Genomic DNA, 24,089 nt, shown 5'->3' with positions numbered 1-24,089 from the left:
ACACTTTTCGGACAATTTACAGTTTTTGCAAGATCACACTTAACCGAACACCGAACCGAAGCGAAGCGAAGATTATGTAGAAGTTACAAAAATGGAATACGTTAAATTAATAATAACAAACACTATGAATAGCTATACTTATTTTTTATTTACAGTAAATTTTACGCAATCGACTAGTTTTTTTCGTGTGCATGCTTTACGCACATATGTATTTATATACATACATATTTTATACGCTAAACAAAAATGCAAAAGAGTTTGACACGACAGTCGGTTCTACGTAACCGGAACGACCCGGATTTATATCCGACCAAGAACTCGCACTTCAGCAGGATTCCCAGTATATGTATGGGGATTGTTTATGCTGCTACAACAACAACGTGTATGTCTTACAAATAGGAGTTTTGACAGATTTTCGTATTAGAACTGTCAAAAGCATTACTTCTGAAGTCGACTTTGCTTACCACACTCTGGAATACCTTTTATGTTTCATAGGCTCTGGGTTTTTTGTTTTGTTTTTATCTTTGTTTTTGTTTGACTACAATCTACAATCCTCTTTTGTTAGCGGTTCAAAAAAACGAAAAATGTTGCTCTCGAATATTTTAAAGTTATTTATTGCAGATGGTAGGTGTTTGATAATATTGTTCAGTGATAGCCTCATAATACTTCGAAAGTACACCTAGCAAGCTATGCTAGAAATCCGTTCAACTAGTAACACAAAGTAATGCCATGGAAGATACTCGAAAAGTAGGGTTATATTTAAAATTGCTCACATACATACGGCGCATGAAATAACTGTTGCTATCAGTGATATGCCTCTTTATGTATGTACGCATATAAAATGGATAGTAAGTTTTGAAGGAGACTATTTGTCATAAATTTTTCACCATTAAAATTAAACAAAAACAAAAAGACGAAGAAAAAATGAAACTTAATCCTTTAAATACAATGAATAAAATTTGAGAAATATTCGTTTTGCAATACGTGTATTTATTTAAATTGAAATCCTAAATATAGTTGCCAATTTATAAGTATATACCATACATATACATATAAGCATAAACATGCAATTTCAAATAAATGATGATGTAAATATTTTCCCAAAAAATTATGTATCTACTCAAAAAAAATGTAGTTAAGGGCATAACACAAAATACTTAAAATATACCTTTCTGAAAATGTAGTTAAAAACGTATGTATTTATATTTATACACATACACACATGAATAAATAAAATTTATGTAACTGAGTGTCAGAAACTGTCGACTTAAATATAATTTTAAATTTGTGCAAATTCGGTAATCATTTCTAGTCAACTCGATGTGCTACATATTTTTTTTACATATTTTAATAATATTATAATAACAATTTTTTTTACTTACTTTAATTATATTAACAAATTTTTTTAATTTATTTTATTGCAAAAATTAAATTAATGTTAAATAAATTTAAATAAAATGTAATCTAATTGAAAACTATACATTACTACATTATTTATGCAAGTAATTACGGTTTAACACGAAACTAGTCATTTTTTATAGCTACAAAATTATGTGCAACAATAAAATTCCTTATTTCTAATAAAAGAAATCGCTAATTTGTATTTAAATCTATAAGTAGAATAGTATTCATGTATTTATTAAGCTTAGTGAATATGTTTAAGCAGATAATGTGAACGAAATAGATTTTATAAAAAAGGTCACAAATAAAACGAAACAAATTTAAAATATTTACCACCTAATTTCCTCATATTAAAAATGTATTTCAATTCCTATTTGAAGCTGCTTAGCAGTGTGAACATGGAGTAAGAGGACTTCATAGCCTGAAATAATAAAAAAATGTGGTATTTAAAAAGGTATATTCAATGTGTTGGCTATATTATATTACAGTAGAAACTCGATTTCTGGTTGGTTCTGGAGGTTATTGTTGTTGTTGTAGCAGTTAACTTTGCTCTGTCAGTGTAGTGTAAATCACTGGTCATCTAACTCATCTAACGTCAGGCCCAGGAAACTAGCTGTTTTGACAGGTTGCGTCCAGAGGGAGAGGGGTGATAGATGAGTGGGTTTGGTGGGGCACGTGAAAAGGTGGTTAGTGTCGTGCGGGGTGCCTTCACATGCCGGACATATTTGTGTGTAGTATGTCGGGGTCAGTTGTGGATAGGTAGGAGTTTAACATGCTATAGTATCCAGAACGTAATTGTGCCAAGGTTACGCGGGACTCTCGGAGAAGTTGGAGCTCTTCGCCTGCAATGTGCGGTGGTTGGACTCCGATGACAGCATTCGGTGGTCGGGAGCTTAAGAAGGTGGTATAAGTCTCCCGATGAATGTCATTAATTTTCTGTCTGTACACTGTCCGATCCAGTAATTGTCGGTCTGATTTGTCCTAGATCTCGACCGCGTAATTTAGGTAGATACCTTCTGACGTGCCTGGGAGGTGGCTCAGGTTCAAGCAGGTGTCCTCATGGGTAAGACCTGCGGTAACACGCTAATAGGAACTGCCTGCTGAGCAGTTGATTATGCTCCTTTACAGGGAGCATATGGGTCTCGTCGTGTAGATGTTGAAGTGGAGATATCAAAAGACATCCTGTCGCAGTGTTTTGACAAGTCGGCGCAGCATAGTTTAAAACCGGCCGGCCCATTGCTTTAAATGTCGATAGCAACATTTTTTTGTCTTTGTCCCCAAGTGCTGTCGGCAAGCGATTTGAGGACCTTGTTGCGATTTCGGACTTTAGTGGCAATAGCGGTTGCATGCGCTGAGAAGGAGAGCAAACTATCGAAGGTAACTCCCAAGATTTTGGAGTTATTAACAGACGGTATTGGTGTGTCGTCAACTTTTACCTTAAGTTGCAGTTGATCTCCTTTGTCCAGGTGGTGAAGAGAGTCGCCGTGGGCTTCGTGGGGGAAAGTTTTACTTGGACGCAGAGGTCATCAATGTCATTGCCCAAAGCTATTATCGTGGAGTCGTCGGCACAGGAGATCAGGGAGACTCTCTCTAGCGATTGGCGGAGTTTCGAGATACAGAAGTTAAAAATCAAGGGTGAAAGGACATCACCCTGCGTAACTCCAAGATTGTCGCAAGTACTGAGGCTTTTTTTCAAATAAAGCTAAGGCTATCCAAGCTCTTTTATTTCTTTTGTAAACATCAGAGTTTTATGAACAAATATCTTCCAAATTAAGGCATCTGCTCTTTTGTCAAATTTAAATCCATAACTGTTTTCCTAACTTGTCCAAAAATTGGTTTGATGGAGTCATTCTTATTTTCATTCTTATATCATTTTTCTCCGTAAATTTTTAGCCATAATATTCCATGCCTTTTTTTAAAGTGTATAATCTACCCAGCTAGCATAACATTTTTTTTGTTCCTTCTAAAAATGTTTTTTTTTTTTAAAGTCCGTGCAAAAATAAAAAACTACTTAATTGTTTGAGATAAACATTTTTTCATTTCTCGACATAATTTTAGTCGAAGCTCGCAAAATAGCTATTCATGTCAGCAATCCCCTCCTCGTTTGAATAAAATCTTTTTCTCGCCAGCCTTTTCTTCCAATTGGTGAGCAAATATCATAGTAGTCAGATGGATCCGCGGGAGCCAAACCTGAAGAATAGTGGTTATGTGAAGATGGAACCCTATTTATATTAATCTTGCGACCACAACTTCTGAAGCGTGAGCTGCTGCATTGTTGTGATAGAAAAGGAAAATCACTCGACTTCACCGATTCAAACGAATGACAAAAAAAAAAAAATACCGTTTTGGCAGAAATTGGGTATGTGTTTTTCCGAGAGATGCTACTAACGAAACATAATTTCGATACGCACCAGTAATGCCACATCTCTGACTTTGCACGGACTTTTCAAACGGCCCTCCTATATACCTTACTCAATCTTTTTTTCAAGTTGTTTGACGCTCTTTTGTTTAATTAATATGATTTCTTCAGGCCTTCTAATTTTCAAAAATAGGATGCCATTATTTTAGTTTTGAGTATTTCTATATTTGCTTCTTATTTCTTTTTGTGTGTTGAAGTCATTTTTACATAGTTGTGTTATTTACGCAGATTTGTACTCCGCTAAGATATCCCTTTTGGTTCGCCAATCTCAAGTACTTCAAAATTTATTACAAAATCGGATATCAAATAACCAAGTTATAAAAAAAACCATTTCAGGGGTTTTTAGAAGGACCAAACTAATTTATTTTATGGTGCTGCATCTTTGGGCATTAGTTCAATATTGCATGAGCATATGGTCACCAACAGCAATTTTTCTTGTTGGAGAAATGCAGCCACGGTAGTTCGAAGTACGTTTATGACATCATAACAGTGACGAGTCTTGGATCTGTACATTTGAGCCAGAAACAACACTGGAATCGAAACAACACAGGTATTCCAAGGTGAGCTTAATTCAACAAAAAATGTTCGTGGAAGAAACACCTCAAGGTAAATGGTCGCCCGTTTTTTGGGAAAACCTGGACGTGTCGCATTTGTACCACTAAAGAAACTTAAAACAGCCAATTCTGCGTGGACGCAACCATTTGTTTGTCAGACGTTTTCGGGAAATTAAGGAAAACCAACCGCCAAGACAATATGAGTTCTCTCGTATTGGCTCACATAAGAGAGTTTTTGAGCACTCAAAAGATCAAATTAATGGGTGATCTTCCTTACAGCTTTCATTTGACACCTAATGATTTCTTTTTGTTCCTGAACATCAATGCCCGAAGAAGCTATTTTTTTTTTTTAAATACGTTAACAGTATCGCCAACGGTTTTGCAGCATTTCACTCTTAAAACAATATTAATTACAACTTCCTTGTAAAGTAAAACCAGTCTTTATAAAAATTACCATATAACCTCTATATATATATATAATTGGCGCGTACATGCTTTTTGAGTGTTTGGCCGAGCTCCTCCTCCTATTTGTGTTGTGCGTCTTGATGTTGTTCCACAAATGGAGGGACCTACAGTTTCAAGCCGACTCCGAGTGGCAGATATTCTTATGAGGAGCTTTTTCATGGCAGAAATACACTCGGAGGTTTGCCATTGCCTGCCGAGGGGCGACCGCTATTAGAAAAATGTTTTTCTTAATTTTGATGTTTCACCGAGATTCGAACCTGCATTCTCTCTGTGAATTCCGAATGGTAGTCACCCACCAATCCATTCGGCTACGGCGGCCTCTAGTTGTTCACAAAACAAGAAAGTAACTAAGAAACCAATGGAGGTATCAAACCATAATCCACAGCAACCTCTTATGTGGTCTATTGTCCTCGACCGCTAGCCTCTAATTAAAGGATTCTGATGAATTATAGTACCCCCTTCGGCTCTTTGCTTCGTATCTCAAATGGGCTTAGAGGCACACAATCAAGGTGTATGCGCCTTCCTCTTGCGAAAGCTGCATATTTGCTGAAGATGTGCTCTGCAGTTTCAGCATCCAGTTCGCAAAAACGTCAGACCCTTGTTTCTACTAATCATAGTTTCCTGAAATGATAAGGAATACTGCATACTTGGTTTCACTTCACCATTGTTTAAGATCCCAGAACTACTTCGGTCAGATTTTCCAAACGCTACTAAGCACATTTCACTCGTTTTGCAAATTATAAAAGATATCGTGAAAATATTGATGCAACATGATGTCATTTCTTTTGGCATTTTCCAAACATTTTCTGGTTGAAAGAGAATTTGTCGGATATTTTCTTTACCGATGGGTTCAAGAATGAAGTAAGTTCTGGAGCCAGATGATATTTAAACGAGAGTAATAAGTATCATTACGCTATGGGAGGAATGGCATCTGTTTTCCAAATGGAAATTTTTCACATTCTGAAAGTAGCTGAATGGATAATTGAGAGGAGATGGAGTGGGAAACAGATTGGAGACTTTAGTGACAGTTAGGCTAAAGCAAACCTCAAAGATTGTTCAAGAATGCAAGAAGAAGCTTAATTCTGTTGCAAGATAGAATAGAGAACAAGTAAAATTCGTTCTCTCAAACTGGAGGATATTATCAGATTTACCAAAGAATGGGCTTTTTAGCCTGAGTGTTTTAGGAGTTACCAAATCTCTCTGTGCTTCTTGGCTCGACCTTTTAATTAATTAAAAAAAAATAATTCAAATTAAAAAAAAACTTTTTCTGAGTTTTTAATTTGTAAATTGAATTGAACCTCCCATGCTTGCTCGTACTCCAATGCGTTCAAATTTTATGACACAATAAATAGGAGATCATCGGATCCTGAAGTTTACTATAGTGTGCAACTTTTCTTGGTGATACGAGTATCAGCACAAAAGCGTAACATGCAATTAAGTTATTTTCTTCCTATAAAACTCAAACATCCAAAAACAGCAACACCACCAGAAATTGTAGAACAAAACAGGATATAGTATTAGACAAGCGTCGAGTGTCTGAAAGAGGTTTAGTAGAAGCCGTAACCATCTTATTGGGCAGTGTAAGCAATATTTTGACTGAAGTAGTGGGTTTTAGAAAGCTGGGTTTCAGTATGCGCAATGGGTGCCGCATTCGATAACAATGTAACAAAAACAGATTCGAATGCGACTTTTTCAGTAACGTTTAGAGCGTTTTCGAAAGGATTAAGTGGATTTTGTGCGTCGATTCATCACTATGGATGAGATTTGGGCCTATCACCATGATCCCAAATAAAAACAAGAGTTTACAAGTGGTTCTTCGGCTCTAAAACTAGTTCGTTTCCAGAAATCTGCTAAGAAGGTCAGTTTTTGGGGATGCGAAAGGAATTTTTTTGTGGATTACTTGCAAACTGGCAAAACAATGAATTCTAAATATAATTGTAACCTTACAGACCAGCTGAAGGAAAAAATCGAGAAAAAAGACCTAGTTTGCAAAAGAAAAAAATAATTTTTTATCAGGGCAATGCACCATGTCCCAAGAGCATTGCTAAAATCCATGAATTAAATCCCGAATTTTTGCAGTATCCACCGTAATCACCCAATTTGGCCCCCAGCGCCTTCCATCTGTTTTCAGGCCTGAAAAAATGTATGCGTGGAAAGCGTTTGTCATCAATTGATGAGGTATAACAGCTGAGAAAGCATATTTTGCAGCCCTTTCAGGTTCTTACTTCAGGGGTGGAATTCATGAATTGGAATCTCATTAGAATAAGTGTACTGAAGTTCTGGGAGACTATGCTGAATAATAAAGTCTATTTCAATTCATAAAATTGTGTGTTTCTTATCGAATCACAAAACTTATTGAGCAACCTAGTACACACATATACATATATGTAACTAACTCACCATTAAAAAAGTTTGTAAATTTACAGGTACTAAGTTGCCGGCCTTCAAAACACTCTCCCTTTGCGAATGAAAGAGAAAAATACGCAATGCCTTCTTAAATTCGCTGCTTTGAACTGTCCAATTGCAATTGTAGATGGCTTTTGATAGCTCCTCGCATTCTTGACAAAAGAGATCACCACAATAGCAGAGGATTAGTGTTTCTAATGTCACAGCTACGAAGAAGATAGTCATATTCAACATAATCGAGGGATTGAAGCCAACGTAGAGCATATACACGCCTATGCTGCATTGTGAGAAGCCAGTGCCGACGAATTGAATCAGAGATGTGCCTGAGATGGTCTTTTGTATAGTTGAAAATAACCTAAAAAGTGAATATAAAATATAAAATGTAATGAAAATTCATTGTGCGCTATATTTGTATGGGAAAATGGAGTACTCGATAATCGTTTTGTGATCCTTAATGCAAGAGACGAGCTCAGCGTAATTGCGTTCCATTTCATCCTTTGTCAAATGCATATTCTCTGGAGAATCACTGCTATTGGTATTGAATCCGATTCGTTGAATGCGTATAGAGAGAGCGCGCATGTGTGCGGTAAGGACACGGATATAGGCCAGCGGGTATGTGTCCACCGAGCAAGCTTGCGTACACTGCACTAAAAAGCCAATCGTTTGATAGCCATATACAATACAAAAATTAGTCCATGAAGCTTTGTAGTCAAGCGGAAACCAAGCAGGATACATTAGACGTCTTTCGGCAGAGAAAATCACCACCAAATGACTGGTGACAAAAGCAGAATAAAATAGTCGCCAAACGATGAGGAAACATTTTTTAGATGCATCAATGCCTTCCTGTAGAACAGTTATTTCTTCTTTGGTCTTGGCACTGTTGTCCAAGCGCTTCAGTATAGCTGCTAATTCCAACAATTGCTTACGTACGAGGAATAAGGTGAGAAACTTCACACTGAGTGTCACGTCGGACATGGCCACGTAGACAACTTCACAGAAGTCGTTTAGATTATCTGCAAGTATACTCTCCACGGCAAAGGAGATGGGATAAAAAATCGGAAAAAGAATTGTTACAATAATTGCATACAACAGGTGGGGAATATACCAAGGCGAGCGCCTCTTCGGTCCACGGAAGCCGCTTAAGTCCCAAACACGCCAATGATACTTGAAAGCATCCCAGCTATTTACTCTTAACATTGACATCGTAAGAAGTTTCAAAAGCCTATGAGCAGATTTCAACTGATAATAGTAGGCATAGCCCAGCTCTTTATATATGGCTGCATGTTAATGTATACATATGTAAGTGAGATATCCACATAAACCCATATCTATAGTACGGAAAATTTCAAGGCTGTAAATTACTTTGGCAATTTGTTGCACCATTGGCAGTTCTCTACATATATCTGTCCTTGGATTGGTGACAAACATTCAAGCGATAAATGATTCGCAAAATTACTTCTTAAAAGTAACTTTTTATAAGTTTTATAATTGTTTGAAGTTAATTCTGAAAGTTGCATTGTAAAAATTTGCTGATTGTGTGGGTATCATTATACAAAATTTCCCAGGCAGGTAAACGCACGAAAAAGGTGTCACAATAGGCTCACTAGCGAATATATATGTATGTAAATGGCTGGAGTGGCAATGAATGCCCTCAAATTGCTTACCGTGACAGCTTAGGAAAGAAGATTGCTGAGAACATACAAAACGGACTCTTTTAAAATATTATTATTATTTTTTTAATAATAGAAAACTCTATTATCTACTCTCTTTTATTGGTACATTAACCGCCTAAGCGATTTAGTTCAACAAATCGCACCAGTCGATTATTTCACGTGCTAATCAACGCCAGGTCCTTCTCCACTTGGTTCATCCTACGCAGTGGAGACCCTCCTCTCCCATTGCTAACACTCCCAGTCATCGTTTCGAATACTGTCAGAGCTAGAGTGTCTGTGCCTATTCGTATGATGTGAGCCGCAGAATCTTAATTATTTGCACTATGCCCATGTCTGTGCTTATAGAGCTGAGCGTTTCAGCGCTATCGTTAAGGCGCAAAGGACCATAAATCCTCTTCAGAATAATTCTCTCGACCAGTCCAAGGGCCGTCGTATGGTATACTAGGATATAATGAGGGACCTATAGAGCATTCTTTTGCTAAGAGAGGATTTTACTACTCAAATGCCCGCTCAGTCTAAAGTAGCACTTGTTGGCAAGAGGATTACAATGCCATTGGATTTCAATACTTATGTGGTTATAGTATTGATGCTTGTTTTTAAGTAGACGAAGCCTTCTACTTTATTAAATTGCCAACGGTGACGAGGTTGTTAAGGCGTGAATGCGCTGCCTTTTTGTGTGATGGCAGGAGATACTTCGTTTTGCCTTGAAAATGCCTTTACCTCTAGATCTACACGTCTCGCTACCTTAACTAGATTGGATTAAACAGAGCTAAGATTGGCAGGTGACAGGTGTCGATAAGATTGGCATACATTAGTAACTGGATACTCTTAACGCGGCATTGAAATCGACAAAGAGGTGGTGTGCTTCGAGTGTCTTCTCACGGATCTTTTCCAAGATTTGGTTGACTGTGAATACCTGGTTGATGGGTGATTTACCAGGTCTAATCCAAAATTGATAAGGTCCAATTAGTCCATAGATGGTGGGAATTCGTCATTCACACACTACGCTTGATAGAATCTTATGTGCAGTATTAAGAAGATTAACCCTTCTTTAATTGGCGTATATTGCACTGTAGGACTGTCATAAGTGTAGATTGAAAATATTATTAAAAATTGCTGTACATGGATGGTGTATAAATCTAGTAAGACCGTTTATGAAAACGTAGCTTGCCTGTCTGAATACATTATTTTCCGTAACAGATAAATCGAATTCGATGGGACTTTCACATTTGAAAAACAATGCGGCTTTACCTAGGACATTTTACAATTTGGGTTATTTTTTCTAGCCCTTTCATTGAGTTTTTATGCACTAACAGCATCAGGGAAGCATTTCCCAGCCTGGGGGTGAATTGTTAAAAAACAATGTTATCCAAGGGCAAACTGCAAAGAGCAGCATCCCTGCTTATCATAAGAGCAGTACCATCTATACCCATCAAGACTCTCGAAATTCTATTGAATCTTCTCTTCACGGATACATAATATATGACGAATACCGATTTCAGGTTGGGACACTTAGGAAAATTTCTGGAATACTGATTCGTAATTTTGATTTGAAAATAATTTTTTCACAGAGATCTCATGAAGAGATCATTATTTCGTTTGACAGTCAAGCAGCCGTAAAATCTCTATATTTACTTCAAAGTAGCAATTCAATGTAGACTGGGTCCCTGGTAACAGATATACGTAGCACGATTCGTGCGCCACCCTGTATTATATTTCTGCAATCTACTTCATGGATGAGCTAACTGGGAGGAGAACTGATGTTAAATCAGTAAAATCTGCCCAGTATATACCCCACAATATATGGACCATGAAGCCCACCTATAAGGTAGACAGGTCTGGTCTAGAAGGAGCGAACACAGAACTATGCCTTCCATCAATTTGTACCGGCCTTTCATTAATACAGTAATTGGGGAATACTTGGGAAGCGTATGGGGTCTCGCTCTAATTATTTCTAACGTAACTACAGGAATGAGAAGAAAGGGAAAGGAAGAATACTTTCCCTGCTACTTATCAGCTCTAGCCAGAACGCGACTTCGCTGTCTAAATTCTAACTTAATTCGATGTCTGGCAGCCTTGAATCCACAGCCATCTGCAATATTTATTGTTTATTACATAATGATGGTATGAGACTCTAGTCCAAGAAAGTGGTACTGCAATGGGTTTTACTCCCGAATTGCAATCGCGCACCAACCCATTTCACTAGGAAATGTCTGTGACCCCAATAGTCATGTGTATACATATGTATGTATGTACTTAAGCATTTATTTATATGTGAATGTATATCAATACCTAATTACTTACTTTAAATCCCAATGTGACTTCCAGATGTTGGCCCTCCATTTGAACCATTCAATAAGTTGATAATTGGATATCATTAATTATTTATGCTGCAGCAGAAGTATCAGAGTAATTAATCAAAAAAGTCAATCGTCAATCAATCATCAAAAAAAAAATAATAATAATAATAATATAATACTCGTAATAAGAAAATAAAAAATGGGCGTTTCGATGAAAAATAAATGGAGAGTAATGATCTATGCCCGATGACATTTTGACGAATTTTGACTATTTTTCTTTTTTTGAATGTTCATTATGTTTTTAATAAAAGAAAGCCTGTATTGTCATTTTACAAGCCCGATTCTCGATTCGCAAATTTATGTAGAAAAGGCGCGGTTGATATAATAGTAGTTCGAGTGGAATAACTTACTAAATTCGAATAGTTTCTATGCCCGCTTTGGAAGTGAGTTTTCCATATTTGAAAATGTTGTTCGTATCGCTGGTATGATGCCAATCTCGTGAAAAATCTGCCAATGACAAAATGAGTGATTGAAAAAATTAACCAGCCCTAGCTTGCCCTACACACCTACCTTGAATTTTATTTATACTTTACTTCAACAAACTAAATATTTACTTTTATCCTTATCAATTTGCTTATAGAGTAATCGAGGGCAGCAACAACTCGTCTCGCCTCCGTTTGTTGCTGTATTCAACAAATATGTCCAGTAAGAATAATGCTTTAAAATAATTTTTGTTTCTGATTATACGCGACCTTGGTGCAATAATCGGGCAATAAGTACACTACACGACAAGTGAAAGTGTGCAATGACAAACATTTACCAACGTGGTTAACTAATTCTCTGTTTTTGTGTGGTTTAAAAACATTTTACTGAGTTTTCAAATTAAACTACTTCTTAAAGCAAACACTGATGATGTGGTGAGTGGGAATTTTACAAAGAAAACTGCAACTCTGTCTGCGAAAGCCTTTGTAGAAAGGGAAACGGAAACTGAATAAATATTTTGCGACAAAATGATAGCATACCAACATTTTGACCAGTTTTTTTGAATATTAATTATTTTTGTATAAAGGAATAATTTATTGTCTAACAAAAAGCATATAAATTCAAGTGTACTATTTTTAATTAGAATTTCCAGCGAGATTTCTTGTATACAATTTTGTAGCTTATTCAATTTATTTTATATATTTTGTATTTATTTATATTTTACTGCAATAAAGTGCAAGTTTGAAGTAGCTGGAAAATCTTGTTGATTTTTCATAATTTTTTACTTATAATTTTCTAGATATAAAAAAAAATTTAGTGCATTTGTTATATGGAGAAAAGAGGCATTACCGTCAGAAAAAAATAATTGAAAATAAAAATCGACGAAATTTTTTAGCAAAAAGAAAAAAGACGAAAAATTGCTAAACCTGGCCAAAATATTGATGAGCTATCATTTTCCGCAAGCTGTGGGTCCGTACGAAACGACATCAAGACCTCTAGAAGGATTCGATTGACATTTGAGACTCTCATAGCACGGTAACTTTGTTTTTGGTCATGGACCATAAAGGGTTTGATAGAAAAGAAAAGGCTAACTGTATCGAAAAACAACTAAGGCAAAAATTGAAGAACCACTAAGAAGCTTTAGTGCCATCTAAAATGCAAGCAACTGATTTAAATGAATCTGAAAGATAAATCCCATTCGGAGAGGTTTTGAGTGGCAATTAGAAGGACTTTAGCACTCTACGTGTTTACTAAATTGGACAATGCACGTTTGTGAGAGGGATCTTTTGGTGGTGAAACGGAGGTTATGTGGGTTGGTTGAGGAAGTGCTAGCCCTATGAGCGACTACTATCTCTAATCAAAATTTTACACATGCTACTTTCTAAAATATTTAAGTTTCTAAGAAGCTATGAATGGCTGTATTTTTATGCAAGGTGTGGGAATTTAATTTAAACTTTTATACGCCCGGTTCTTACTTATGGTCTTGAAATCTGGACATTGAAAGTTAATGATATAAACCAGCTATTGCGATTTGAAAGAATTATATTCGGCTTGAAAACGGCACGCATCGCATCCGTTACAACAACGAAATTGAAAACCTTATTGGTGGTGAAAATGTAACACGTTTTATTAAAGCGCAGCGGATTAGATGGATTGGCCACATCATAAGAATGCCCAACGAAAGAATCCAAAAAAGTGTTTACATTGCAAAAGAGATACCGACCAAGAAAGAGACGGCTTGATGACATCGAAGCAGACTTAAAAGCGATGAACGTTCATAATTGGAGAAATGAAGCGAGAGAGAGACTGATGAAGCTATGAACCACAGACTGTGAAGCTAAGAGAGAGAGAGAGTGGGAATTCCATTATAGCTCGAGACACTGCGCCGTTTGTTAGCATTTGTACATACTCGTATGCCCGGGCATAGGGTTAATGTTAGGTTAGGTTAAAATGGTTTCCCAGTGGTTAAAGAGGGCACAATTGGACGAACAAATCAAAGTCGTGCTTTGAGATATCATTCCAAAGAAGTAACGAGGAGAAAATTAATCAGAAGGAAGGAGCTTGGGGATTGAGGTTGGGTATTTAAGGATGAGGACCGAGTTATAACTGAGTTGCAGTTGTGTTAACCGCTTCATGTTGCTTATGAAGTTCATCAGGTTGTTAATATCAGTGAATGCTATATCAACTGCCGTAGCAAAGAAATGAGAGCCAAGATGCTTAAATCTTAGCCACACGAGAGCAGAGCAGCTGTAAGAGAAGGTGCTGATACAGTACTCCATACAGCAAACGCAAAAAGGACTCGAAATAATGCCGTGTGTCACAAGATGTACACTTTGTGGACAGTGTTCTGGAAGGTCGACCATGAAATTCGAGAGTTGGAATTTTGTTAACCTCTGAAGATCCCTCGAGAATCTCCGATCTACATGTGGAAAGAGGAGATTTTTTTTTAATTTCAGCTGAAATCGTTAGCACTTATTAGTTTTAAATTTAATAAAAATTGTATTAAAATCTGTGAAAGAAGAATAATTATTATGCAACTGGATACATCTTTCGGTTCATTAAAGCCATAACTTGTAACATCTTCCATATCTGCATGAATGTGCTCCTGCCCAACAGACAGTTAGTGGCGAATTCTTTTTTGGGAACGGATTAACTTAGAAGGATTGGAATCGTAGTGAATTGGACAAGAACTGAAAATGACTGTTGTAATGGTTTTTCAATAAGGGCAGGTAGATGTTGAAATGGAATAAAACAAGCTGTGTGTGAGTTATTGACAAAATTATTTTTTTATTTGAAAGGCGCATATATGCCATTAAGTGTGGAATATGACATGTCGTCTAGGTCCATATGGTTCAATATGGGCCATAAGAAATTGGTTATCATCGTTGTGTAGCGCTCGCTGTTGACGGTGACCACCTCACCAACGTCGTTTTCAAAAAAGTACGGACCAATGACGCCGCCGGCCCAAAATCCACATCAAACAGTAACTTTTTGAGGATGTATTATCACCTGGCGAACCTCGTGTGGATTGGTGTCGTCCCATATACGGCAATTTTGTTTGTTAACACAGTCATTCATCCAAAAATGCGGCTCGTCACTAAAGATGATTTTTCGCCCAAAACTGGGGTTCTCTTCCAAACGATTCGAAGCCCAGTCATCAACTTTGAGCTCCTGGGTCAGTTGGATCTTGTACAGGTGTAGGCCCAAGTCCCGACGCAAAATTCGCCAAGTTGAAGTCTGCGAAAGGCCAAGTTCTTGTGCACGGCGAGGAATAGACTGCCTCGGGTTCTGCTGTACACTTTGACGGACCGCGGCAATGTTCTCGGCTGATCTTGCGTTCCTTGAACGTACGGGTGTTGGCTGAATGTTTACTGACCCGGTCGTCTCAATTTTGGCCACTAAACGTTGAAGAGTCGACTTTGAAGGCCCACCACGTCTACCGAAAATGGGCGCAATGCGTGCAACGTTTGCGTTAATGAACACTCATTTTGATAATAAAGTTTTATCATTTGAACGTGCTGTTCAATCGTGTAACTTGCCATGATGATTTGGCATAAACAACTGAATAATAAATAAATTTGATTGAGAAATAGATTTGACAGATGTCAACAAAACAAAATGGCTGCCACAGGGCGCCAAAATCGACCTGCGCCAATTGAAAAACCCTATATAAAAACTTGTAAATTAAAAAATCATTAAGAAAAGCTATCGTACCCATATACGAGGTGTGTTCAAAAAGTATTGCGAATTTTGTGTTTTTTCAAAAATTATTTGTTTATTCATTAATATCTATTTTGTCCCCTTCAAAGTAATCTCCATGAGATATTATGCACTTGTGCCAACCTTTTTTCCAATCTTCGAAGCACTTCAAAAAATCATTTTTTTTATCTTGTTCAGCTCCTCCTTCGATGTCTTCTTTATCTCGTCAATCGTAGCGTAGCGTCGTCCTTTCATGGGCCTCTCCAGTTTCGGGAACAAGAAAAAGTCACAGGGGGCAGATATGGGGAATACGGTGGCTGTCGCATCATTAGTGTGTTGCTTTTGGTCAAAACGTCGCGCACAAGCAACAATGAGTGAGCAGGAGCGTTATCGTGATGCAAGAGCCAATTTTTGTTCTTCCACAATTCCGGGCGTTTCTGGCGAGATTGCTTCGCGTAAATTGCGCATAACTTGCAGGTAATATTCCTTATTGACCGTTTTACCCTGTGGCAAGAACTCATGATGCACAACGCCCCTGCAATCGAAGAAAACGTGTGTGTGTTTTTTTGTGTGTTTTTTTTTTTGTCGAGACAAACTAGCAAGTATAGCACTCAGACAACATTAAGTCCCTTTTTAATTTTCTTTAAATCTACCTGACCACCGAAAAAACCTGAGCAGACCTTGTGGTGCCAAGGAGCCAAGGTGGTCGGTCGTTTCTTAACATATCAGTGCCAAAGACCTCAAGCCTGATTCGAGCGAAGGCCGGGCAAGCGCGCAGAAACTAGTCCGCCGTCTCATCCTCCTCTTCACATGCTGGGCAGAGTGCACAGTCTGAGATGCTTACCTTTTCCATGTGCTTCGCCCATTGAAAGTGGCTCGTCATCAGTCCAACCAGCTGCCTGCAGACCCTTCTGCTTAATGACAGGAGGATCTGCGACAGCCGGTGGGACATGACAGGCAACATCAGTTTTGTCCATCTGCAGCCTCTCTCAGAATGCTAAGCTCGCTTGTGGGTTGAAGTAACCCGTTTGCTAACCGTGGCTTTAATGGCTGCAGAAGGGAGTGAAGTGGTTGGAAGGCTGTCTAAGGTCATGAGCACAGCTTTGCTATCGCTGCATATCTGCCTCTCCATCTGTTTCCCACAGCAAAGTTCATTGCTTCTTGAATATCATAAACTATATTAGAAATCAATTTATTATTTTATTATTGTCAATCATTTTAGTAGTAACAATACTAATATTATAATTATAAAGAAAAAAACAGGGACTCTACCAGTTGACAGAAGTTAACATAATCAATGTAGATAAAAGTACTAAAATACAAACTTAAATGTTATCCGTGGGATGTCAGGAGGTGCATGATGGGCAGCGTCGGTGTGCTGGAATGTTGATGTTAGATGTGTTCATGTTAAAATTATCCAGTAGCTTGCCAGTAACTTAATTTCCGAGAATTCGCTCTCGAAGAGAAAAATATTAAAAAAAGGCTAATTAAATAGTTGGCGGGAAAAATCACAAAAATTAACGTTTTGTTTCAGATGAGCTACCTTCTATTAAATAAAAAAAAGTAATGCAAATAAAATGGGAAATAACGCGCTTAATATCACACGATTTTACTTTGTCAATAATAACGTGTTCCATTTCATCATCGCTGTCAGATGAAGAACATTCCATGAGCAATTGCATTGTTGTGGCAACCACAGTTTTCTTCATACTTTCCTTGCGTCCTTCTATGTATGTACATATGTACATATACTTGTATATATATTGCCCAAATTAGTTATTGTAACAATCAAGAAGTACGAGCGTAAAACCCAAAAGATTCCTTCAATGCTTTCGATTTGTATTTCGGCTGCAGCAATGGTGACTGGAGCCTGAGGTTACATACCTCTAAATCATTGGCCGATTTCTATTTAATATATGACTTCAAATAAACTTTATAAATTGTATCTAAATATACATATATTTACTTGTAAAAACTTAAAACTTCCTTTCAAAATGAAATGCCATTTTGCTCTCTCAATTTCCCCTACTTTGCAAGTTTTTTGGATACAGAACACCAAAACTTGTAAGTTTGTTGGTTGTAACAATTGTTACAAATGTTCCACATACCTGTTATCTCCTACTCTCTTCAGTTGTTCCCTACATATGCAAGTATGCATGTACCTGGCTTTACATATGTGATAATCGAACTTGTCACAAAAAATGTGTCATGAAAGTAAGAACTTTTTATAGACGGTTGGTTAGTGAAACCACCGAAAGCTTGAGAAAATGTGAAACTTCGTAGAAAATTGTATACACCACAAAGTAAGATATATCCCTTTTCTTTCGTTTTCCCACACAAAAAAGTGACCTTTTTTTAACAATTATTAAATTTTTTGTAATATATCGACTTCTATTTTAGGACAGAAAAATAAGATTCCGAGAAAAACAGGCATACTTATCTTTGAGCAAATTGTAAGCGCAGTGAATGAAAGATGGCGTAATGAAACTACATGCAGAATAGCCCGACAATTGTGGCCGACTCTCAATACTAACCGTACAGAGTCCCTTCTTCATCTTTTTCTTTTTGATTGGCGCGGTAACCGCTTACGCGATTTTGGCCGAGTTTAACAAAGCACGCCAGTCGTTTTTTTCTCGTGCTAACCGACGTCTGTTCGAAACCGCAAGTGAGACCAAGTCCTTCTCCATTGTTCTTTTCAACGTAGACGAGGTTTCCTCTTCCTCTGCTACCATCAGCTTGCGTTTGTATCCATTCGAACAACATAACCCAGCCAAGGTAGCCGCTGCATCTTTATTCGCTGTCGTCGTAACGCTCATACAGCTCATCAGAGATTCTTCGTTGGATTTCAAGGCTGACATTGTTATCGATGTTAATGTTGGTTTCTAAATAAATGATGTCTTTTACAACCTCGAAATCATAACTGTCAACAGTGACGTGGGTGCCGATACGCGGGTGCGCGGACTGTTTGCTTGATGACAGGAAGTACTTCGTCTTGTCTTCGTTCACCACCAGACCCATTCGCCTTGCTTCTTTATCCGGCACGGACTCCTTGCTAAGCCAAAATAAACACAGTCTTACTGATTTCAGTTATAACAAGGCATTTGCTAATCGGCAAGTACGCCCAGAGGATGGGTGTGCAAGCACATGACTTCTGCAGAAGTTGTCTAAATGAGGAAGAGGAAGAGACAAACCCGCACCTTTTGTGCCATTGTCCTGTTTTTTAATGAATTTGATCCTCTCAGTACTGTGGAAATCGGGGCTCTTCTAAAAATGTTTAAAAATACGCATTAGTTTTAGGAGAGATAAGGACAAGGACAATAATAGTAATAATAACATTAATAAAATAACACGGGTTGAATTTAATTTTATGAGTTCAAAAATTATGTATTTTTTTTGTCTTTTATGGAAATTTTGGAAATTTTATTTTATGGAAAATTTATTGGAAATATTTTTTTTGAATTGCGAAAATTTTAGAGAAAAGAGTCATAACAATTATCGTTTCTGGAAGTATGTGGCCACTATTTTGAAAATCGATAATAAAATTTGATCCTAACTGAATTGCTTGTTTTTTACAAGTATTAACAAATTCACGAAAGTTAATTGCCACGTATTTTCAATAGGTATAAAATCGCTTGAGGTATTAGCTTCGAAATAAGAATATAAAAAAGTTGCTATAAAGAATGCCCAAATTGGAAGACTGTTTAAATGCAATGAAGTTCAAATGAAACTATTAACCCTTCTTTTGATGATTTAGTAAAAAAAAACAACTCATAAACCACTTTCATTTGTCGGCTAGCGTACGTGTATCAATTATATTGATATTTTTGTAACGAGTAATAGACAAATCGTTAGAAGACAGATGCTCAGTACAAATTGCAAATCTGAATAAGACGCTTGCTCGCTGGCCGCTCGTCATAATTGATTACCTAAAAACGTAAAATATGAAATTTTTAAAAATTGTTTTGGTGCTGCTGGCGTTATGTGCATGCACTTCAGCTATCACCCGCTTCTCTAGAAGCCAAGATGAGGATGACGATGGATCAGTGGACGATGACGTATCCCAACCCTTGCGTATTGCTTCGGTCAAATCGCGTGCTATCGCCATGGATCGCGGCCTTTGCAGAGAATTGTCGCGCTATCACCCGCACTACCCACGCTGTCAGGCGTATTGTGAAAAGCTTAACCACTGGATGGGCATGTGCCGACGTGACAGCTGTCATTGCTATTCTTAGGAAATAATTAGTGCAATTATTTTTGAATTACCTTTACCGTTAAAGTTTTGTCCCTTTGACTAGTTGAAAATGAACTGCAATAAATATTTGAATAGTGTAAAGTGATTTAAATAACTTCCCCTGACATGGTGACATTTATGGCTAAGGCGACAAACCCAATCGATGTCTTGCCATTAAACCTCGCAAATAGATTGTGCATATCAACACACAACTACTACGTATCTATATATGTACAAGCATGCACATATGTATGTATTGAAACAGAGTACATGTTTGCGGTTTTCGCAGTGAATTGAACTACATTGAACGACATCGAAACGCCCGCAAATTAGGTGCCATTTAAACTATTCAAACAAAAACAATTACAATTACAATATTACAACGCCACTGATGTAGTTGGCGCGCACCATAGGAGAACAAAGTTATTATCGAACATTCTTAGTTGCTTGCAACATCGAATGTTGATATAAGGGGTGTTTTTTAAGGGGCTTGGAATTATATGCGAGTGAGGAAACAGTGAGTGAAAGAACAGAAATGCAGGGAAATGTGAATTTATTTAAATCGGCATTTGATAACCACGGAAGCATATGAGGGGCGTCAGTATGTAACACAAATTACACTGTGTAGCACAAAAAATGAAAATAACAAACTTTTGACAATGAATTCTGTTAGAGAGGATTCTGGGTTCTGTACGCATAATGCGAATTTTCTGGTCTCGAACTTTATCTAACAAAGAATTACTGAGGAAGGCTAATCAATCCGATGTGACGTCTGAAATCCGCAAAAGTAAATAGCAATGGATCGGTCGAGTGACGACAACATCGCCAAAAATCGCGCTGTGATGGAAGCCTTTCCATCAAACAGGACGAAATGTAGGCAGACCACGAACCAACTCGCGCCGTTCAACTTGAAATGAGGTCTTTCAATTAAGACTTGGGATGAACTTAGAGCCCTTGCACAAAACCGTGTTTGAAGGCGAATATAAGTTGTTGATTCCCTATGCTCCAGCTAAGAATTAGAGGATCCTATACACATATAAAGCATATTCTAGTGAAAAATCGGCAAGGTAAAGCACATGATTGGACAATGGAATCTTTTAGAAGGGAAGAAAAAAAATGTATACGAGTATTGGCGATTTGAAAGTTTAGGTGTTCTATGGACAGAGGAACCTATGTGATCCTTCCATTTTAGATAAATGATGTGTTCAGCAGTTCTTTGTAAAGGGAACCATTTTTGTGGAACAGTTCAGTTCTTAGTTGGAGCATAGAGAGAGAGATTATGTGCTAGTAATCGTAGTTCGTTCCGTGTTAGGCCAAGAGATTTTATTTCTGCATCTGTAGAGCAACCCTATGTGGATCACGGTCTGCCAATTCTTCGACTGATTTGCCGAAAAGGACTTCTTTAGTAACGCTACGGTCGTTCCTTCTCAGCCTGTGACCGATCCAGCGCAATTTCCTTTGACGTATTTCGGTTGTTACATTCACCTGGTAGGCTTTCCTGAAGAAATCGGCACTGGCCATTGTTTGACAGCGGTTGATAAATATTTGTAGTCATTTCGTGATCGCTGTAGTTACTTTTCAGGTGGTGCAGCCACATAGAAGCGCTGACTTAACATTGGAGGTAAACTTAACTCCTCAATAGGTGGGTACTTTTTGTCTCTTTTGCGGAAAGGGCAAAAATACTCATATCAAATGGGTATAACGTGGACTCCTTTTGCTATTTGGAGAGTATTATATCTGCTAGTGGTGGCTCAGTAGATGATTTCGAAAACCGTATAAAAAAGCGAAGCAAGCTTTCGGTGCTTTAAATGCTGTGTGAAACTCCCCGCATATCACACGGCGCACAAAAATTAAAATATTTAACTTCAACGTGAAGTCCGCTCTTATGTTTTGTTGCGAAACCTGCAACCTTACATCCTCTGACCTCCAAACGCTGCAGGTTTTCACCAATCGTTGTCTTCGCAAAATATAGAGCATTTCTAGCCCGGCACGATATCAAACACAGGTCTGTGGAGTTGTTGTAACTAGACACCAATGCGTCGGGAAATTTTGAAAAGGAAATGGGGCTGGCTTGGGCACGCGTTAAGAAGAGACCAAAGCGACATCACCTGTACCGCAATCGACAGGAACCCTTAAGGCAGCAGTCGTAGAGGCAGACCAGCACTGCCCTGATCTCGAAGCTGGCGAATTCGAAACAAGCACAACCTAGAACGAAATCAAGAGGTTGGCACATGACAAAGGGAAATGGAGGAACCTTAACCTTGTTGCGGCCCTTAGCTCAATCGCGGAGCCATATATATTGTATATATATATATGGTCCATATTAGGCCAGGTCGATTTGTGGGGAGGCAAAAAAATCGCCCATTGCTCTGTGAAAATCATATTCTAGGGAACAAAATAAGAAACTTTGCCGAAGGAACCATACCTCTAAAACGAATTCTGATGTCCCCCAATTTGGGTCGAACTTTTTAGTTTCTTTTCTATAACTTAAATTAATTTTTTTCATTTACATATTTTCTGACTAAATAAATTTCTTAAGAGAAAAAATAGATATTATTATAAATAAATATTAAATATTATTATAAATAAATAAAAATAAAGAAGAAATATAGCCATTTAGCTGATTTTTTCATGTAAAGGCCAAAAATGGTGATATTTGGAAATTGGGAGACATCAGAATTCGTTTTAGAGGTATGGTTCCTTCGGCAAAGTTTCTTATTTTGATCCCTAGAATACGATTTTCACAGAGCAATTAGCGATTTTTAAATCGACCCGCCCTAATATATGTATATATATTGTTATATATATAACAATTACATTATAACGGTTTAAAATGTAACACAAAAATATTTGCCATGCAATTCGCCTAATACGCCAAAACTCAAAAGTCAACTTGAATGCCAAAAGTCAAAGGCAAACCGGAAAATGTGTAAGGATTAACTATGTTAATTGGGATAAGTTGGAGTTTCATCTGTTATATGAAATGAATTGAATAATTCGGGATCCTCTCGGGATAAATGGGATTTTAATCTGCTTTATTTGCAGGAGAACCCCCTACTTACGGAAAAAAGAAACTTTGCCTAAAAACAACTTTGAAAGACTTACTCACTATTATTAATATAAAATGTGTTCCTAGTGGGAAAAGCTCCGAAGGAAACACACTGTACAAACGATGCGCGTTATTTGCTTAGTTTTGACCATGGTTGGCGCTAACTAGGCGTCTGTTTCCTTCAGCTATTTTGCTGTTCAACATGAAAATCGCATTTGCACTTCCGCACCGTTTCGGGCACTTTGGGGAACTTTATTTCAAATTAGCGGCCCTCTTTTCCAAGCATCAATTCGACACAACAAATTCAACACTAGCCATCGTGACGTGCCGTGGCGTGGCGTCAAACAACAAGAACAAAAATAATATAAATTACAGCAATATTGCCGGTACGGAAAGCAATTTCAGCAGTAGTCAAAGTCAATCGCTTGCAGTGGCGGCGAAACTTTTCCACTTTCGCACCACTTACTTACAAGTTGCTAGTCGCCCACAGCTAACAGGCAGGCAGGCGCAGGCGGTCGCTGTTGAAGTTACTGCATAGTTGAAACTTCAGTGGCGAAGTTCGGCGCGAAGAACAGAGGTGGCGGCGGTGGTGGCAAGTTCGTTAAAAAGTTGTTTGACTCTATTCAAATGAATTAGTTTCCTCATCCTCCAAATAATATTGTTGTTGTTGCTATTTTTCTGGTACTTGCATTACGATATTTTTAGGAGTACTCGTAAACAGCAACTGAGATATTAGCGTTCAATAGATGCGAGAGGAGTCCAGCGAAAGCATTGCTCTTGCAACCGGTGCCGCATTCAGTCCATGTAGTACTGTCTTTTTTGCTTTATTTTTATTTAATTTTGCTTTTAATTGTACGTAAGTATAGTTTATAGCGAACGCACTAAGTCCACGCTTTTGTTGTTGTATGTGCGAGTATTACATTATCGCTTTGGGATCACAATCAGCGCAGTTCATCTGAGTTCAGTTGAACTTGTTTCAGTTTCAGTTTCGAGTAAATATTTAGTTTATTGAGTTTAATTTATTTGAGTTTGGTATGGTTTAGTTTTTGTTGTCGTCTAACAATTCCGCATTACAAGCAAATACATCGTTGGCAAAAAACTAAAAAATAAAAATAGAGTATGTCGCTGCAGTGACTGCTTGACGCCTATCACAATTCAACCTGTTGGCAGATCACCATCATCTATGTATCTACTCATACATGCACACATATACGCATAGATGGGTATAAATGTATTGTACAGAGAAACTGGTCTTCCGTTGCACTTCATCATTGAACCTATTGCGCAACTTGTATAACCAATCATTAAAAATTCATTTCCTTTACAAAGTGGAGCAGAAATTTAGCGCCGATTGTAGCAGGTTTATACAGCAATAAGAGCAAGGAAGTGAGAGGAGAAGGGCCAGTCTT

At 37.7% G+C, this 24,089-nt stretch overlaps 2 protein-coding genes across 3 annotated transcripts; one reads left to right on the top strand and one right to left on the bottom strand.

The window, feature by feature from the left end:
- Positions 1–1,559: 1,559 nt before the first annotated feature.
- LOC128856529 (odorant receptor 2a-like) lies at positions 1,560–11,688 on the bottom strand. 2 transcript variants are annotated; one of them, XM_054091833.1, is made up of 5 exons: positions 11,629–11,688; positions 11,223–11,308; positions 7,676–8,271; positions 7,240–7,600; positions 1,560–1,822 (listed from the first exon to the last, which is right to left on the bottom strand). In XM_054091833.1, exons 2-5 carry the CDS (start codon positions 11,268–11,270, stop codon positions 1,772–1,774), a joined length of 1,056 nt encoding a protein of 351 aa, XP_053947808.1. In that variant the 5' UTR covers positions 11,271–11,308; positions 11,629–11,688; the 3' UTR covers positions 1,560–1,771. The 2 variants fall into 2 exon arrangements, with proteins under 2 accessions (XP_053947808.1, XP_053947807.1); XM_054091832.1 differs by lacking the exons at positions 11,223–11,308; positions 11,629–11,688 and having other exon boundaries at positions 7,676–8,448.
- A 7,572-nt stretch (positions 11,689–19,260) lies between these two features.
- LOC128858156 (uncharacterized) lies at positions 19,261–19,733 on the top strand. Its single transcript, XM_054094177.1, has one exon. The coding sequence runs from the start codon at positions 19,342–19,344 to the stop codon at positions 19,630–19,632; it is 291 nt and encodes a 96-aa protein (XP_053950152.1). The 5' UTR covers positions 19,261–19,341; the 3' UTR covers positions 19,633–19,733.
- Positions 19,734–24,089: the final 4,356 nt, after the last annotated feature.

This window comes from Anastrepha ludens, chromosome 3, assembly GCF_028408465.1.
Source record: "Anastrepha ludens isolate Willacy chromosome 3, idAnaLude1.1, whole genome shotgun sequence".
NCBI lineage: Eukaryota > Metazoa > Arthropoda > Insecta > Diptera > Tephritidae > Anastrepha > Anastrepha ludens.
This window is presented reverse-complemented; position numbering and strand designations above follow the sequence as displayed.

Coding starts and splice junctions, on each gene's coding strand:
- LOC128856529 (XM_054091832.1), bottom strand. CDS start 8,448: ATGTCAATGTTAAGAGTAAATAGCTGGGATGCTTTCAAGTATCATTGG. Junction 7,601..7,675: donor GATCACAAAACGATTATCGA/GTACTCCATTTT, acceptor TTCACTTTTTAG/GTTATTTTCAACTATACAAA. Junction 1,823..7,239: donor ATTTACAAACTTTTTTAATG/GTGAGTTAGTTA, acceptor TTATTATTTCAG/GCTATGAAGTCCTCTTACTC.
- LOC128858156 (XM_054094177.1), top strand. CDS start 19,342: ATGAAATTTTTAAAAATTGTTTTGGTGCTGCTGGCGTTATGTGCATGC.